Raw genomic sequence first — 18,907 nt, 5'->3', positions numbered from 1 at the left:
TTAAACGACCCGAGAGGGGGAGTGCGGGAAGCAATCCATAGCAGAACAGTTGTAGTCATCACTTTCTGCAGGTTTTACTCATGGAGATTTCCCTGAGATAATCAATAAATTGATTTATATTCTTGAACAGGTTTAGAGCCAGAGGTCAGTGGAAAAAACAATACTCTCTGTCTTGGCAACCATTCATCAAGCAATTTTTTTGGAAAGGAAAACAGGAGGCGAGTTGCTGACATACATAAATGATGAAGAGCATCTCTAAAGGTTTTGAATCTGGCGACAGAATCCACATCTTTCTTCTTCTAATCAGCTGCAAGGTGTAAGTGAAATAGCAGAGCTTCACTGAATTTCGAATTGTTTGCTATTCTGACTCGTTAAGTCAATAACTGCCGGCTTACCAGCAGGTGCCACAGCTCACGGGTCGCAGGGAAGTTATTAGGAGACAGCTTTGACTGGCTCCTGCAGCTGATTTCTTAAGCATATAACAGGAGAATATCCATCCCTCTCTTTGTAGGGCATGCTTGGAGAAATGGGTTTCCTCACTGCTGCTCTGGCCCTGGGTCTGCTGCGTGATTTTGGGGCTTTGGCTTTGTATTTCTGTTCTTTTTCCCCGAGTTGCAGCTTTGGGTTTTATTGCTTAAACCCGCTTGTTAAGCTGGGGTGTTTTCCCCCAGCGGTGATGGTTTTTACCTCCTCTTATAAAAGTGTCTGAGGTGTTTGTGTGTCTTTACTGACCGTAAAAGAAGTTTAAGCGATGAAGGCTAAAATTTGTGAGCAATGGATGGCTGTATCAGGAGGAGATAAAAGGCTCGTGGGGTGTTTATAGCTCCCAGGTTACACGTATACTTGCTCTGCAGGCCCTGAGAAAAGAATGCTTTTAAAAAAAACACCCAAAACTGTAAAAGCTGTGCTATTGCCATATTTCTTGGGGATTTTTTTGGTTGGTTGGGGGGGTTTTTGGGGGGGTGGAGGGTTGTCTCTATTATACCTGTATCTGTAGGAAATCAACAGGATGCAACAGGGTAGTTTTAAAAAAAAAAAAGTGGTTTTCTTCTGAAAACAGTTACCGTATGAGTTCAGACGGCTGTGTGTAAGCGCTGTGCTAGTCTCACAGGACCAAAGGAAGGTGTAAGCCACACCTGCCTCTTGAAGTGCTGCCTGTGAAAGCGCTCTGACAACCAAATTAAGACATGTAACCCAAGTTGGCTTTTTTTCTCCTCATCGCGACAAGTAACCAAGGTGAGCTTCTGAGATGATGCAAGCTTTTAAATGGCTGGTGTTGTACCCGCACCTTGGTTGGGGCAAACCCAAGCACAAATCCCAGCTGGGTGGAGAATGGACTGAGAGCAGCCCTGAGGAGAAGGACTTGGGGGTGTTGGTGGATGAGAAGCTCCACAGGAGCCAGCAACGTGGGCTGGCAGCCCAGAACCCCCCCCACACCCTGGGCTGCATCCCCAGCAGCGTGGCCAGCAGGAAAAGAGGGGGGGATTCTGCCCCTCTGCTCCGCTCTGGGGAGACACCCCCCAGTGCTGCCTCCAGCTCTGGGGCCACCAACAGCAGAAGGACATGGAGCTGTTGGAGCAGGGCCAGAGGAGGCCACGGAGATGCTGGGAGGGCTGGAGCCCCTCTGCTGGGAGGACAGGCTGAGAGAGTTGGGGGGGTTCAGCCTGGAGAAGAGAAGGCTCCGGGGAGACCTTGGAGCCCCTTCCAGTCCCTCAAGGGGCTCCAGGAAAGCTGGGGAGGGACTCTGGATCAGGGAGGGGAGCTATAGGAGGAGGGGGAAGGGTTTGACACTGAAAGAGGGGAGATGGAGATGAGATGTGGGGAAGAAGTTCTTTGCTGTGAGGGTGGTGAGAGCCTGGCCCAGGTTGCCCTGAGAAGCTGTGGCTGCCCCATCCCTGGAGGGGTTCAAGGCCAGGTTGGAGGGGGCTTGGAGCAACCTGGTCTGGTGGGAGGTGTCCCTGCCCAGGGCAGGGGGTGGCACTGGGTGGCCTTTAAGGTCCCTTCCCACCCAAACTATTCTGTCATCCTCATTAACACGGCCGTCTGCCAGGGCTTGAGAGATGCTGCCATAGCTCTGCCATAGCTCTGCCACCCACGCCGCCGTTCGCAGGGCACAACGCCGCAGACGCCGCCCGCTCACCCGGCCCTTCCCCTCAGGCCGGCACCGCCCACCCCGGCGCCTGCGTCACCTCAGGCAGCACGTGCCCGCCCGCCTCGCCCAATCGGCAGCCGCGGGCGGCTCGCGCAGCGAATTCAAACGGCGGCGCGGCCGTTGGGCGGGGAGGGCGGTGGCCGCCCCGGCGGGGCTGCGCCCGGTCATCATGGAGGGGCGGCCGGTGGCCCCGGCGCCCTACCGCGCTACCAGGCTGGTGAGGACGGCGTGGACCGGGGGTGCGGAGCCGGCCGGGGCAACCTCGTTGCCGGCTGGGGTCTGCGGGTGGGCTCGGTGCGGGGTTGTGGGGCGGGAGGGAGGTGGGCCTCTCCCTCAGCCCGGGCCTCTCCCTCAGCCCGGGCCTCTCCCTCAGCCCGGGCCTCTCCCTCAGCCCGGGCCTCTCCCTCACGGGTTAAGCACAAATTAATCTTAACCCTTCTGCTGAGGTAAATTTCTGCCGTGGCCGTTGGGCTCGCGGTGGAAAGCCGGGTGCTGTGGGGCGGGAGGTGGGGGTGTCTGCCCCCCGCGGCCGCTGTCACGCAATTTAAGGCACCCTGAGGCCCTCCCCGGGAAGGGGCCGCGGCGGTGGCAGCGCCGTGAAAATCGGGCGACGGCTCGGTCAGAGGAGCCTGCTAATTATAGTGTGTCACCTTATTTGTGCGAGTAAATGGGAAAGGAAGAAAACACTTTAAAATTTAAAACCGGTGCTTATGCCCTCTGACAGCTGGATTCCTCTCAGGTCTGAGAGCTGCTGCAAATTTGAATGTTGTGGTTTGACAGCGCCTCCGGAAACTGAGTTGTAAATGCTGGGCATGTGCAGACAGGGTCAATAAAACTCGTGATGTTTAAACGTGAAACTGACCTTGTTTTCATTTGTAGAAGAATGAGGTAAAAACCTAAATGAAATGTTTACGTGTTTTTAATCTGAAGTTTACATTTAATGTTTCTATGTTAATACTTCTCCATTATTTAGTATAAGTATCAATATCTCTTAGTATTAACGTGATTTCATTTATGCGCTTATCGATATATTACAGTTTTAATTGGTACTTAAAATGATCAGCTTCAGGCTTTGATCTTACGTTTTTTGCTCGTTTGTTTCCCATGCAGTGGAACGAAATTACAAAGTATTTCCGAGCAGGCATGCCGTTAAGGAAACACAGGCAGCATTTCAAAAAGCATGGAAGATGTTTTACTGCGTCAGAAGCTGTAGACTGGCTCCATGAAGTATTAAGGAGTAACAGTAACTTTGGTCCTGAAGTTACCAGGCAGCAGACTGTTCAGTTATTACGAAAGTTTCTCAAGAATCACGTAATTGAAGATATAAAAGGGAGATGGGGATCTGAAAATTTAGAAGACAACGGTGCGCTATACAGGTACTGAAATGAAGATCAATTAACAGAGCTCTTTGGGTTGAGAACTTTATTTAAAAATCTTAATGCTCAGATTCTCAAAAATATCTTGCTTGGGTTGATCAGTTGGGCCAAAAATCAATTATTAGCACAGATTCACTCCACTCCCTGTTTCATTCTGATTTGCAGTACAGACAACACACCCTGTATGCCGAGGGCTGGTCCCGGGCTTTTGTCCAGTCAAGTTTTTCCCTGGCATGTGTGCTACGCTCAAGGGCTTTGGAGGGGAGCCAGGGAGAACTCAGTGTAGTAGCTGCATGCTGTGCTACCAATACTGTGTTTACTTCTCTTGTACGTTTTACAGAAAGTCTTAAGTGGGAAACTGAGCCTACTCTATGTTCTAAAATCAAAGGTATTAATGGCCCTCAGTTCTCCAATTCTGCTGTCGGTGCTGTATAAGTACCTGAGTATCTTCAACTTGACTTTGGAATCAAGAGAGTAGCCCAAAGCTACTTTATAGCATGATAAGGTTAAACAATATTCTAAAAAGAAAACATCAGCATTTTTCTTAATACTTTCCTGAATCTTTTCAGAATCTTATGGATCACACTGATAGGGTATGGTTTTGATTAAGCAACTTCTTTATTTTTACTCTATTCTAAATGTGTCTAACATCTCTCCTATTCATTACAGATTTCCTTCAACATCTCCAGTTAAACCTCTACCAAGCTCATGTCCACCAAAAGAGAACATGGAAAACTTCTCTAGAGACAAAGAAAGACTTTTTAAACTGCCACATTTATCCAGGACGACATCTAAAAGACATGAGTTACTACGATCCCTGGTAATAACTTATGTTTCTTAACATAATTACAGTTGCTGTGTGTTTTCTTTATTCTTAAAATAATAAAACTCGAAGGAATCATCTTTTAGTGACACTCTTCTGTTGTGTCATCTTCCCTTCTAGCTTAAGAAATACATACATTGGTAGTTTCTTCTAGACAGTGAAATAGAACATTTATATAAGTATAACAGAGATACAGCTATATTTCATAATGAAGTGTCTTGGTGACGTGTGCTGTTTTTCTTTCTGGGTGTACAAAAAGAGATATTATTAAATAACCTGTAAATAGTCAAAGTACACACGTGCAAAATCATACTTTTAACTGTAACGTCATTTTTGAGATGCTGGCAGCAAGTGAAAGGCATTATGTGTTTGACAAAAATTAAGGATGCTCTTAAACCTATATGAAGCTGTTTAGAAAAAACATACTGGCAATAGTTTGTTGGGAAGAGAAGTGGGAGCAGGGGGGGTAGAGTGTAATTAATGCAGCCACGTTACTTTTTCAGAAAGAAAGGTTATTTGGCACACACACACCACCCTCCACCCCCCATTGCGGTATAGGTCTAATTTTGCATCAATATGATCTTGAAATTACGTAGATTTTTAATTGTGTATATACGTGTAAGCAATTGAGCATCTTGTGTCATCACTATGGGAGGGTTTTTGTTTTCTTTTGGATTCTCGTTTGGTTTGTCTCCTTCAGTCCAGAATTATCCCTGCTACAGTACTTTAAAGTATTGGGAGGGCCCGAAGGTGGAGTTTTAGAAATGATCTGGAAAATATGTCCTTGTTGAAACTTAGTATGTTTTTTGTTTAGGACAAATATAAGGCACAAATTATTTAACTGCTTTGCTTACTTTTTGAAAAAGATTGAATGGGAGTGTTTGGCCCTTTATTCTTTTCAGACTTGTGTGTGCACACGCATACTTTCTGCATTTAGATGTGAACCTAAAGGGGAATACTTCACCTACTAATACATTTGGATTTTATATGTTTCTGTCTTTTAAATTGCTGCCTTCTGATTTGATTAGGTCTTTTTTCATAGTGTCCTTTTTTGCTTTTTAGTTGGATATGGTTACATTTCAGTGCTGAGGCTGTTAAGGTTTCTCCCTGGATCATGTTTTGGAATTTAATGTTCTGCAGAATGCTCTGTACATTTGAGAAAATTTTTTTTTTCCTTAATTTTGAATTATCCTGTGGCTTGATTGTCTTACGGTATAAACCTCTCATTTTCAGGAAAATTTAGAAAAAACAAACCCAAGTAGAATGGAGGAAAACAAGGAAGACACTTTGCATAGGAATGAAATAAGCCAGGAATACGTGCAAGAAACTTGGAGGAATATCATTCTAATACAGTAAGTAATAGATTGTAAAAAGTAACTTCTTATATATGAGTTTGGGGTATGTAAGGGCCTGATCAGGCTTTGGGCTTGCAAATTTTTTTGAAATTGTTAAAATTATGTTTTAAGTTGAACATTTTTTTTTTTTTTACTATTGTTTACATATGCTTTCTAATGTATTTATTAACAATGGATTGTTGCATTTAAGAAATGTATTGAAATTTATTGTTGCTGGTGTTGAAGTATATTTTAAGTACCACAGATGCTCTTTCTTACTGGTTTTTGGAGTTTGTCCCAGGAAAAAGTGTGTCCTCGACTTGTCCTTCTGGAAGTGAGAATTTATTGAGCAGCAAAGTAGCTTATCAAGTAACTGGTGTTTGAATAGAAATGGAAAGAATTTGTTTTCATTCATTATTAGCAAACCTTTTAGGCAACATCTGCTTTCTTTTTCCCAACAGTTTGCAGACCATTTTAGGCCTGCCGTCTTTGGAAGAAGTTTTGCAGCCAAGGCAGATTGTTCCCGAGTACGTCATGTACAACATGACTAACACGAGCAAACACGGTGTTGTTATTTTACAGGACAAATCAGGTAAGATTTTTCTGGTCTGCCTAAAGCTTCTATGTGGTGCAATTGCAACAAACAAATAATAATTAAAGTGATATGTTTCGTGCTCTGTCTTTTTCCCAAACTAAAGTTTAGTATATTTGTCTAGAAGGTTTTGAAGGTGTATTGCATTTACTTTTAAATTACACACATGGAGCAATTTTTTAAATTAGTTTTAAATTTGCTCTTTTGTATTTATTTATATTTATGTATTATGTATGTATTTATTATATGTGTGCTATTATTTGTATTAGTTATAAATAATGTACTTGTTTGTTTATTTTAGAAGACCTCCCTCACTGGGTGTTGTCAGCTATGAAATGCCTCGCCTACTGTAAGTCACTGAAGAGCTTTTAAGTTTCAGAAACCTATTTTGAGTTGAAAGTGAAATATATATGATGTTTCATTTTAGAAATTCAAATAATCTAAGTGCCTTATGTATTGAGAAGCAGTGAAAGTAATACATAGCAAATTATTGCACAGAAACGTAAGCTCAAAGAGTTAATGCATGTTAAAGATGATGTATTTTGGGTAATCGAGGTATCAGTCCTGTAGCAGTCCGGCTGGTTATCCTGCTTTTAGGCTGCATCGTCTGATTCTGCATACGAATTTTTGGCAACCTGAACAGGTTAAATTAGCGGAGGAAGATGGGCCTCACTGTTCCTTAATCCATGTAATGTACAGGAGAATTAATTAAACCCTGTAAGCCTTCAGTGGAAGCTTGCTCTCTGAAGCCACAGAAAAGTCAAGGACTGTTTTTTACAAAAATAATTCCTATTAACAAAGTATCAGGCAGGGAGAAAACCTGAGTGCTTGGGCAAAACCTGTGTGTGGTTTCTGCTAATGTAGTTTTTCAGAAGTAAAAGAACTTTCTTTTCTCAGTTACTGGCTTTGAACTGGACTAAAACAGCACCTACGTTTCACATTAAACGGGGGAAGCCAATTCACAGAAAACCAGTTAGATTTTTATTTGCCCTACAAGAAATCAAATAAAATTTTGCCAAAGGCTTGAGATAAAAGCGTGCTCGTATGGTCAGCTTTATAGACTGCTAGATTTGTCACGAGAACAGAAGGAAGAGTTCTACTCATTTGTTCCTGGATCCTGGACTTGGATATAGCTTCTCTGGTACCTCCTTATCTGCTTTCCCACCTTTTTCTTCCAACTGTCTTTACAAAAAGCTTATGCTTAAAACCCAGTAAGACACCTTTTATAGTTACAGTTCAGCTGTGGCAAATGGAGGCCTTCCATGTCTTACCAATCGCTGCGTAGTCGATGAGGTGGATTTTTAAAGTCAGGCATTTTAGCTGTTAAAAATGTTTTTGTGACAGAACTGAACTTTCATTCTCTGCAAACTGAGAGTCTGTACTCATCCTTTATTTTGGTACTAATGTCTGAAATGCCAAGCAGCAAAACTTAAAGTGGCTAAAACTTACAGGAAACTTAACGCTGCCGTTTTGTTTTCTTTGTGTATTTGCTTAAATGTAAAATTTAGGAAGGCATCATGTTAAATCTTTATCTTCAGAACATAAGAATCAGTTACACATAGCACCTAGGCCTTAGGTACTTGAGCAGCTGCCTTGTATTAATCCACAATAAATACTTTCCCAGTAGTTCCAATTAACACAGGGTTTCACACATTGCAGGGGGAAAAAAAAGTACTTTCACAGTGAACCTAATGAAGTTGGGTTTCTAATGTCTTGGTCTGATGTGGATTCTCTTGCTAGTAAAGGAGTGTTTTTGTTCTTCAGTGTGTGCTGTAGCAGACCTGTGTGGTGCTAATAGTCTTTCTCCTTTACAGTGCCACTGATATTTATGAAACTTCACAGAACCTAACTGTCTTTGAGGCTTCCTTTGTCAGATGTGTTTAAAATCGTGTTACAAATATGTACAGGTTGCAATTAGGTAAATGTTGCATCTTCATGAAGCTGGCTTTGAAAAGATTCTGGAGAAGCAGAGGGCAATTAGACTCATAATTAGACTGACTTCTTTTTTTTTCCTTTTTTTTTTTTTTTTTAATTAAAAACCTGCCTCTTTTAATGTCTCACAGGGCATGCTAGAGTTAGATAAGTGCCTCTCAAGTGAAATCTGAGATGATGTGCTCTTGCCCCTTTTCTAGGGGCCAGAAGGCAGTCTCCTTCACTAGCTCCCCTCAAAGCTATATTAGCTATAACGTGTGTTTATACATCTGCACATATCTCTAACTGCTCACTGGAACTCTGGGTAGGGGTCCATGCAGGGTTCTGGCTTCAGAAATTCAGTTTGCAGCACATACTCTTGTGAAAACAACCATTTTTTTATTTTATTTTAACTGTGTTCCCCAAAACATAGAGCCTCTTCCATGAAGAGCACTATTAGGAAAAGCAGGACGGGGAAGAGCTGGGTGAGTGGATTTAAATCAAAGTAGAAAATACAGCTAAGCACTGGTCTCTGGTCATTTCAATACCGTAGTTCCCACATCAGCCCCATATTTGGAACTAATAGCTCTTTGTATTCATGAGATGACAACTAATCAAGTTTTCTGTTTTTTTGAATTCTCAATTTCTAATTTGAGAGAATTAGCTCAAGTGGAGATTTTATCTCTGCATCTGGTAGCTATGCTGTAACCAAATGATTAAGGCGTTAGTTACTTTACACAGTGAAAACTAAAAATACTCGCACTGGCAGGGGGAATACTGCTCTACTATATTTTTAGTGTAGTGCGGGGTAATGTGGTTATAAAGTTTGATTATATCAAAAGTTCAATCTTCCCTGGTTCTATGTGTAATTAAAACTGCCATCTCCTAATTCATTAGAATTGGCGTTGTAAGGTAGCTTGTTTCATCTGTATTTAATTTTATTATTTTTTTTAATGATGGAATTGTGAGAGTTAATACTTTCGTGAATTTTCTTTCTTCATCTCTTTTTAGGGCCTAGAAATAATGACATGAGCCAACCAACTTACAGTGGGTTTGAACGGGATGTTTTCAGAACAGTTGCTGATTACTTTCTCAGTCTCCCTGAACCATTACTTACTTTTGAATACTATGAACTTTTTGTTAATATTTTAGGTACGTATGAATTTAGAAATAACCAGAGCAAGGTGTAAGATTTTTATCAACTGGGGAACAAATTCAAATCAGAGCTTGACCCCTTAATTTGTATGGTAACTCGAATCTGAGGGAGATCATCAATGCTGTGATTCTGTATTACAAGATTAATTGAAATGCTCTTCTGTCTCATAATATCATTTATAAATTGCTGTCTGAGCTAACATTCTAAATACGCAGTAACCATAACTTAAAAAGATGCGCTCGTTCCTGTCTGTTCCTCACTACTGCAGTATGTTATCTTTCTTTATTCTTGCATGTTGGTTACCGTTCCCTTGTTAGACTGCTTTTGGACTGAGCTAAATTTTTCTTAGTTTTTACTAACAGAGTCAACTATAAATTAGTGTCTTGTATTTGTTGTCTTCTCTGTTCAGTTAGCAACTTTCTTTTCTGGACATGTTCATTTTCATCCCACTTGCATCTTAACTTCTATTTCATTTTCTGATAGTTATATGTGGCTACATCACAATTCCAGATATATGCAGTGGAAAACATTCTGTCCAAGATGAGAAATGTGACCCACAACCTTCAAAAATTCTTCACTTGAACTCTTTCAAGTCAACTGAGTGTCTTCTTCTAAGCCTACTTCGCAAAGAGCCTGACAAAAAAAAGACAGAATATGAAGCTTCCAGGAAGTCGTCTTCAGAAGAGTTAACTTTTCAAAAACAATGTGTAAAGAAATTGCAGCAACACAAACTGAGGTGTGAACGAGGTAGCGCTGATAATCTGATAGGAGGAAGCTGTCAAAATCTTTCAGGTTTCAGGAGTGAACAAGATCCGCCTCGAACATTTAGGATGAGATGTTACTCTTTGGAAACAGTTGGAGACACTACTTCAAGTGTATATAATAAAGGAGAATCCAATTCCCTCAAGCAAAGCGATGTGAACACCATCCTGGGCACAAGAAATGGAGAACAACCACTACCGTATGAGCATAAAGCTGATTCTGTATTGGAGCTTGGTTTTGATAATGCATGTCAAACCCAAAACCATGGTATTATCAAGAGAGCATCTGCCTCAACTCTTCAGGATAAAGAGCTGTTTAATGAAAATCTCAGGTCGAAACAAATACGCAGGTCACTGAGTTTACTTGGCAAGAGGAACTCAAAAAGTTGTTCTAGTATCAATGTACCAGTTGCTGAAATCACAGTAAAGCCACGGCCTCAACTTTGTGGGCCAGGAAAACCGAACACCTCCGGTGTGGCTTCTTCGGTGGACATCAGGACTGAGGTTTCTGATCTCACCGTCAGTAAGAGACTCAGCAAAAGTACCGTAGAACTCTCAGAATACTCTTTCACTCGCTCTTCTTATGTGTTGACTGGCACGCAAAGTAAGGTGGCTTCTAAAGCACGTTGTATTGGCTTATTGCGTTGACTAACTAATCTCTGCTTCCTTAACCTTTGGCACTGTTGCTAGGGTTTTTGGTATGCATATAACATGATTTTTTTTAAAAAAAGATAATTCTCTTTGCTTAAGTACACTGTTTAAAGGTAGTGCTTTGTACCTCTGCTAACAAATAGTAGTGTGTAGTGTCTTTAGAGTCTTAAACTTGATATGTCAGTAATTCACCTTTCAGGTAAGTGATAAGTAATTCTGTCCCAGACACTGGCTAAGAGTGAGGAAGAGAATGGGCTGTTGGAGGAGAAATACTTCTGGGAATAACATTAGTGTCATTTCTTATTTATATTAAGGTCCTAATTGTACCAGCAGTTTATCATAATGAAGCAAGTTGAAGATGACCACACAAAAAGCGGCCACATAACATTATTTACTACGTTACAGCTGATTTCTATGAAACATAGATTATCATAATTCAAAAAAAAAGAAATTTCTTGTGCCGAGATAAAAGTATCCTGAAAGTTGGTTCAAATCTTAATGACAGCTGTCTTTACAATTGACTTGTAGATCTGCTTCAGCCTCATTTAGAAAGAATTGCTGTCGAAGCACTACAGATCTGTTGTTTGTTGCTTCCGCCACCGAATCGTAGGAAGATTCAGCTCCTAATGCGGATGATCTCTCGCATCAGCGAAAACGTCGATATGCCACGACTGCACGATGCCATGGGCACGCGTTCGTTGGTAAGAGACTTGTCTTTTCAGTCCGATTTCTCACCCAAATGCTATTTAACTTAAAATGTGTTGGCAAGGTGTCTGTAGAAAATCTTTCTTGGGCTAAACATTTGTGTAGGTGAAGTTATGACAAAAAGAGGTCCCAAGAAGGGAATTCTCTGCCTGTTGAGTTTAAAGACTAGCTTCAAAGTCTGAATTTAAGCTTTCATTGGAACGACCAAAGATTTTTGTCAAATAACATTAAATAAAGCAACAAAGTACCTGCACGTGATAATTTAAAATAAGCCTACTAAAAGCTGGAAATATGGAAGTTGGAAAAATGGCTTTTAGAAGTATTTAAAACTGACTCTTGGTGTGCATTAGGTCTTGGCTAGGTGGGTTCTGCAGGGTTTTCTTTATCATCTCACTTGTCTTAAGGTGGCTAATTGAAGGTGGACACTTTTCCACAGGGGAAGACTTTCTTATTACCTTTCTAAAATATGTGTTTCTCAATTGAAATTACTGTTCAAAAAAGTACAAGTATAATGTTATAAGAAGTTACTTTATTTCAGATGAGGAAAAAATTATAGTCAGTTTTCCTCCTCGCTTGACCAGTAATGCAGGCAAGAGAGATGGCAGTGAGAGCTGGTACTGGAGAATTCATGGCAAAGCAGGAAATCCCTCCCCTGCGCGTACTAACGAGCTGTTAAACGCTTCTAGATGATACAGACCTTTTCTCGGTGCGTGCTGTGCTGCGCAGAAGAAGTAGATCTCGATGAGTTGCTTTCTACGCGATTAGTTTCCTTTCTAATGGACCACCAACAGGAAATATTTAAGGTGCCAACTTACCTGCAGGTCGCGGTGCGAGATCACATAGAATACATGAAGATGGCTCAGGTTGGTGGTGTGACAGAAGCTTAATTTCAATTGCTAATTGCAGGGTATTTCTTACTTCTGAAGGTGAATGGGAAAACTGCAAATAAACCTGTATTTTGAATGCAAACTTCAGTAATTACACTGTTGGTGCAGACATAGATATTAGCTACTTTATAAAGTTTTGCAACTTGTGATGTCACTGTACGTTAGTTTGTTTGGACATTTGTTAGGTATCTTCTTACTGAAATAGTATATAATAATTTGAGAGTCCTGGTGGACAACAGGTTGTCCATGAGCCAGCAATGTGCCCTTGTGGCCAAGAAGGCCAATGGCATCCTGGGGGGTATCAGGAAGAGTGTGACCAGCAGGTGGAGGGAGGTCATCCTGCCCCTCTGCTCCGCCCTGGGGAGGGCACATCTGGAGAACTGGGTCCGGTTCTGGGCTCCCCATTTCAAGAAGGACAGGGAACTGCTGGAGAGGGTACAGCAGAGGACCACAAAGATGATGAGGGGCCTGGAGCATCTCACTGACGAGGAAAGGCTGAGGGACTTGGGTCTTTTTAGTCTGGAGAAGAGAAGACTGAGGGGCGATCTGATCAACGCCTATAAATACTTCAAGGGAGGGTGTCAGGAGGATGGGGCTGGTCATTTTTCAGTGGTGTCCAGTGACAGGACAAGAGGAAATGGGCACGAACTTGAACATAAGAAGTTCCACCTAAACAGGAGGAGGAACTTCTTTCCTGTGAGGGTGGCAGAGCCCTGGAAGAGGCTGCCCAGGGAGGTGGTGGAGTCTCCTTCTCTGGAGACATTCAAACCCCGCCTGGACAAGTTCCTGTGCGACCTGCTCTGGGTGGACCTGCTCTGGCAGGGGGTTGGAGGAGATGATCTCCAGAGGTCCCTTCCAACCCCCTATCATTCTGTGAGAATATGCAGACCACTTCTTCAACTTTTCTTACAGTGCAAATACCCAAAGGATGAAATTTGTGCCATATTGCCAACGTATTCATACTGTAAACAAATAACCCCTCAGGAGTTTGAAGAACAAAAGGTTTCTACCTCTCAAGCTGCGGTGGCAGAGCTCTTGGAGAACATCATCAAAGATAAGAACTTGTCTGTGAAAGACAAAAAGAAAAAGTTAAAACAGGTGAGGAACTCAGCGGATATTGCATCCACATCAACGGAAAATGTCGTTGTGAGGGAGAGATCTCAGTCACTAGACTCTGGAGCAGGATGCACAGAGAGAGATACCTGTTTTATAGAAGAAAGTTCTTTGATGTGATTGCATGCTGTGATTGAGATTTTAAAGACCTGGGCTTAAAATCGATAGGCAATAAAAGCGGTGATTTTTTATTTTTGCTTTACGAGGCTGAGCTCTCTGTGTCCACAATCCTGAAACATTCTTTTGTGTGGACTTTGCGTTGTGTTTTGTAACATGTATATTGCTCAAGATTATCTGGCACTTCTGTGGCCTACTAACACATTGCCTAATGCTAAATCTAAAATACACCCATTCTGGCAGGATTTAATACTGGAGGGTGGTTGTTGTTGTTTGTTTTTTTCTTTTTTGGAAAACCTTTGGCAAGTATTTCTGACCAATTGAATAGTGTTGTACTTGTCCTGGAATCTCCTAAGCAAGTCTTGTGACTCAAATTTGAGAAATGTGCTCGCTCTGAAAAGCTGCTTTATTTCTCTTTGGTGCCCCTCACCCAGCTCCTGCAACTCTGAATTTCATGTGTGCGATGAAGACTTTCCAGTCCTGTAAAAATGAAGGCTGGACTGTTGTTCAAATTTATTAACACTTTTTGCATGTAAAGAAGAGTAGTTAATTACAGTTGATTAAAGCTTGGAGAGCAGTAAGAAATGATACAGAGCAGCAGGTGAAGCAGGGAGGAAGGAAATAAACTAAAGTCCTCTAATATTAAAACTTGAAGGTACATACTTAAAAGTTTGATGAGTTCCCACAAAAGTCCAGAAGCAGCTTGTGCTGTAAGGGCCCAGGTTAGCAAAGGTTATTTTTAAAATTCACAGAGCTATATCATTATAGTCTTACTATATGTCATTATATTGCCATTTGTGCTGGGATAGCTAGTGGTGTGATAAATCACAGCTTTTTGGAGTGATTATTCAGTTTTGATGCTTTGAATTGGGAAGAGCCAAATACATGGCACTTTCCAGAGGGTTAGTCCCAACTTGAGTTATCACCCAAAGTTACAAATGGTGTTATTTTCCATAGTTGACTCCATCAGCGGAAAGCTGTGGCCGATGCATAGGTGTAGGTACCATTATTCCTTCCTGAGGCCTTACATAGGAAACAGGCAAAATGTCAAATAATCCTTGGGAATGAGCTCAGAAGCTTTTCTCATTTCAGCAGATGAGGCACCTGATAAAATTTCTATTTGACTGGAATCAGTTGTGAGCAAAGGGCTACAGCTTTGGTCAAAGCTCAGAGTTGCTTTACAGGTTGATAGTCTCGCTCCTCCCGCTGATACGCATCCTTATGAAGTGATTCGTGCTCAAGCCCTGCACAGCTGGAGGTTTTTGGTGGAGTCTGATATTTTCTTTTAATTCTTGCTTTTTGTATTTTCTAGTTTCAGAAGGAATACCCTCTGATCTACCAGAACAGATTCCCAACTACAGAAAATGAAGCGGTGCTATTTGAGAACAAACCTACCATCAAACAACCGATGCTCAGCCTAAGAAAACCAAGATTTCGTAGCCTCAGATATTAACTTAACCCCACTTCAGCCGCTTATTTATTGGATAGGTAATTGATTTACCAAAGGGCACTTGCTTCAGAAGTTTGGTGGTGGCTGTGTGTGCAGAAGGAAGAAATGTTTACATGGACACTATGTTGAAAGGTGCCAAAATAGCTTATTTTTTGTGTGTGTGTGCAGGTAACTTTTAAATGATGGTTAAAAGAGAGAAATAAATATTTATCTGTTTACAAGTTATTCCAATGTATTGTGTTCAGTAAAATAAATGTGAAAATAAGCATGAAGCTATTAGTAACCAAAAATCTATGTATGGTTTTCATATGGGAAACTAATGATACGCATATTGTTGTAACTTCTCTAATGTCTGTTCAGGAATTTGTGCCATTTATTAAGAGCTTGTGTTGTTTTTTAAATGTCCGTGTGTTGTGAATAAGTGCCTTCCTTGTATTCTCAAAATATTTGTCTTTAAACAAAACAATGGGACTAATTTAAAAGGTGGTTCTGTCTCCAAGGGAGCCAGAAATTCACCATAAATAAATGATTATCTGACTCCGTAAAATACGTGTGTTCATCTCATCTGTAAAAGTCATATGAGCTTTTGTATATTTATTTATATTAAAAGTTGTAGTTATATTTCTGACACTGTAATGGAAACCTTATTTTGGATCTATTGCTATGCTTCTCAAAATAATGGAAGAGATGGATGATACCTGATCCTATGACAACAAATAGAATCAGAATATGCTAAATTTTCCTATTTTGTTTCCAGAGTTAGGGGTTTGCTTATTAATTCTGATGGGACCAAGGCTCCCCCCCAAGAGTATAAAAATCTGCACGAGTATTTCTGTGAGGGAACAATTCAAAGTAAGTGTTTTTGGAAAAGAGAGCTTAATATTTAGACAGAAATGCTTCAGGCAAAAAAGTATAAAGTGAGAAGTGGTGAATGATGTCAGTGTTCAATTCTGGGCTTGGAGAGAAATGGGGGCTTTTCTCCCCCATCTTTGTCAAAAAAGGAAGTCCGAAATCCTTTTGTTTGTGTTCCCAAAGAGACACTGAGAGTGTGTAGGGGCCAAGCCTGGGCAGTCAAGGGAATTTTAAATAAGAATTAATGTAAAAAAAAAAAAAAAAATCCCTTTCCTCTTAACAGGGGAAATCACAGGACTTTCACCCTGCTCTTCAGTGAAAGGTTTATTTAAGCACGTATCGTCACAATCAACAACGTGCCATACACTGAAACCGTTCTGCAATTGGAGCAGTGTCGGAATTGGGGTTTGTTGTGAGGAATTTGTGTCTGTGTCACATTTCAGTTGTAACATCCCTTCTAGAGAAGTCTAAAACTCTGCTTATTTTGGCTGTGTTTGCAGGAAAACGGAAGGGATGGGCTGCAAGCACTGGACTGCAGAAGAAGGTACATTTGAAGTCTGATTTTTATTCTCACTTTAAAGTTTTTTTTTATTAAGCAGTTTTGTGCTTTATGGAATTGGGTGTTTTAGAGGTGAGCGCTTTTCCTTTGTGTGAGCTGTTTAGTTGTCTCTTCCCGTGTCCAGTTCTCTCACACCGCTCTGAGCTGGGCAGTGTCTTGCCACGTCTTGCCCATTTCTAGGACTAAAAACCTGAATTGTCAACATGCAGACTCTTACACTAATTGTCATAAAACCAGCCATCACAATTAAAAGTAAAGCAAATCTCATCTCTTTGCCTGGTTTGGGTTGGTTTGGGGTTTTTTTGGCATCTCACGGGGAGGCTCCAGGATAATCTTGTATAAGTATATTGGTGCTCAATGGATTTAAATCCAGCTGGTGGCCGGTCACAAGTGGTGTGCCTCAGGGCTCACTGTTAGGACCATTTCTGTTTAATGTCTTTATTGATGATCTTGACAAGGACATAGGGTGTATCATCAGCAAGTTCACAGATGACACCAAGTTAAGCAGGAGTGTTGATTCCCAGGAGGATAGGGAAGCTCTACAGAGAGACCTAGATAGATTGGATCATTGGGCCAACATCAATGGTATGAGTTTCAACAAGGGCAAGTGCCAGATTCTGCGCTTGGGCCACAATAACCCCGAGCAGCGCTACAGGCTTGGGGAAATGTGGCTGGGAAGCTGCCTGGAAGAAAGAGACCTGGGGGTTCTAATGGACAAGCGGCTGAACGTGAGCCGGCAGTGTGCCCAGGTGGCCACGAAAGCCAACGGCATCCTGGCTTGTATTAGAAACAGCGTGACCAGCAGAAGTAGGGAGGTGATTGTCCCCCTGTACTCGGCACTGGTGAGGCCACACCTGGAGTATTGTGTCCAGTTTTGGGCACCTCGATCCAAGAGAGATATCGAGGTGCTGGAGCGAGTGCAGAGGAGGGCAACGAAGCTGGTGAAGGGCCTGGAAAACAAATCCTACGAAGAGCGGTTGAAGGAGCTGGGACTGTTTAGTGTGAGGAAGAGGAGGCTGAGGGGAGACCTCATCACTCTCTACAACTACTTGAAAGGACACTGTAGAGAGGTCGGTGCTGGTCTCTTCGCACAGGTAACGAATGACAGAACGAGAGGGAATGGCTTCAAGCTCCAGCAGGGTAGGTTTAGACTGAACATTAGGAAAGAATTTTTCACAGAATGAGTGGTCGGGCATTGGAACAGGCTGCCCAGGGAGGGGGTTGAGTCACCATCCCTGGATGTGTTTAAGAGCCGTTGAGATGTGGTGTTGGGGGATATGGTATAGGGGAGAACTTTGTAGAGTAGGGTAGATGGTTGGACTCGATGATCCCAAGGGTCTCTTCCAACCTGGATGATTCTATGATTCTAAGTTCATACGCTGTGTCAGGTACTTTGGGGTTAGGAATGTTGAGAACTGGAAATGAGAAACTGAGATGAGCCCCGTTTTAGCCAATCCTTGCAATTCTTTGGTATCCTGTGGGTGACTTTAGGCTTCCACGGTAGGTGACAGACGTTCATCCTCTGCCACACCTGTACTCGATGGCTTTGAAAAACCCAGTACCTGAACTTGCTTCTGACTATTCTCACCCTGTTAGTGTTGTGTAAATGCTTTATTTATTTATTTATGTGTTCCAGTTAAGCAACTTAGAAACGCGAGCCTCTCGCCTACTTAGGATTTAGCTTTCAAAGGACTGCCCTCATTATTCAGAGTCCTTGATCCGTGTTATTTAATGTTCCCTTCTAAGGTTTTGACAAAACTTAACAAAAATGTCAATAAATGGACCAGTTGACTAGCTATGGGGCAAGTAAAGCATTCCAAACGAATGACAGATACATATTTAGTTTTAATCCAAACCTTTCTTTGAGCTATCACTTTTTCTTGAGAGAAGTTTTTTACTGGCTTTATTTTTTTAATTTTTTTTTTAATCGGGTTGCTCCAAGCCACGTCCAGCCTGGCCTTGAACCCCTCCAGGGATGCGGCAGCCACAGGGGGTCGGTCTCTTCTCCCAAGGAACAGGCGATGGGACCAGAGGAAATGGCCTCAAGTTGCTCCAGGGGAGGTTTAGGATGGATATTGGGAACAATTTCTTCCCCAAAAGGGTTGTGAAGCCTGGGAAGAGGCTGCCCAGGGCAGTGGTGGAGTCACCATCCCTGGAGGGGTTTCAAAGCCGGGCAGACGTGGTGCTGAGGGACATGGGTCAGTGGGGGTTTGGGCAGTGCTGGGCTGGTGGTTGGACTCGATCTGAAAGGTCTCTTCTCTAAATGACTGTATGGTTCCCTATGATGCTCCCTGATGCCCTCCCAACTGGTGGGCAGGGTTTTGGTCTTGTGCTTGTACCAAGGTGCTGAAGCTTGCAAAGATGGTCTTCTACAGAGGCCCAAGATGGAGGAAGAAGCTGGTGGCTGGTGTGTACGGGAGCTAGGAATGATAATACTTGACACCAACGTCATCTTATCTCTCAGTGTC

At 42.2% G+C, this 18,907-nt stretch overlaps 1 protein-coding gene across 3 annotated transcripts; it reads left to right on the top strand.

Moving 5' to 3' along the window:
* Nucleotides 1-2,284: 2,284 nt before the first annotated feature.
* Nucleotides 2,285-15,655, top strand: DEPDC1 (DEP domain containing 1). 3 transcript variants are annotated; one of them, XM_074151711.1, is made up of 12 exons: nt 2,322-2,369; nt 3,263-3,528; nt 4,198-4,348; nt 5,585-5,703; nt 6,147-6,277; nt 6,582-6,626; nt 9,200-9,340; nt 9,828-10,709; nt 11,285-11,457; nt 12,148-12,324; nt 13,261-13,446; nt 14,891-15,654. In XM_074151711.1, the coding sequence occupies exons 1-12, from the start codon at nt 2,322-2,324 to the stop codon at nt 15,029-15,031; spliced, it is 2,460 nt and encodes an 819-aa protein (XP_074007812.1). In that variant the 3' UTR covers nt 15,032-15,654. The 3 variants fall into 3 exon arrangements, with proteins under 3 accessions (XP_074007813.1, XP_074007812.1, XP_074007811.1); XM_074151710.1 differs by having other exon boundaries at nt 6,579-6,626; XM_074151712.1 differs by lacking the exon at nt 9,828-10,709 and having other exon boundaries at nt 2,285-2,369; nt 6,579-6,626; nt 14,891-15,655.
* Nucleotides 15,656-18,907: the final 3,252 nt, after the last annotated feature.

This window comes from Numenius arquata, chromosome 8 (genome assembly GCF_964106895.1).
Source record: "Numenius arquata chromosome 8, bNumArq3.hap1.1, whole genome shotgun sequence".
Lineage (NCBI taxonomy): Eukaryota > Metazoa > Chordata > Aves > Charadriiformes > Scolopacidae > Numenius > Numenius arquata.
This window is presented reverse-complemented; position numbering and strand designations above follow the sequence as displayed.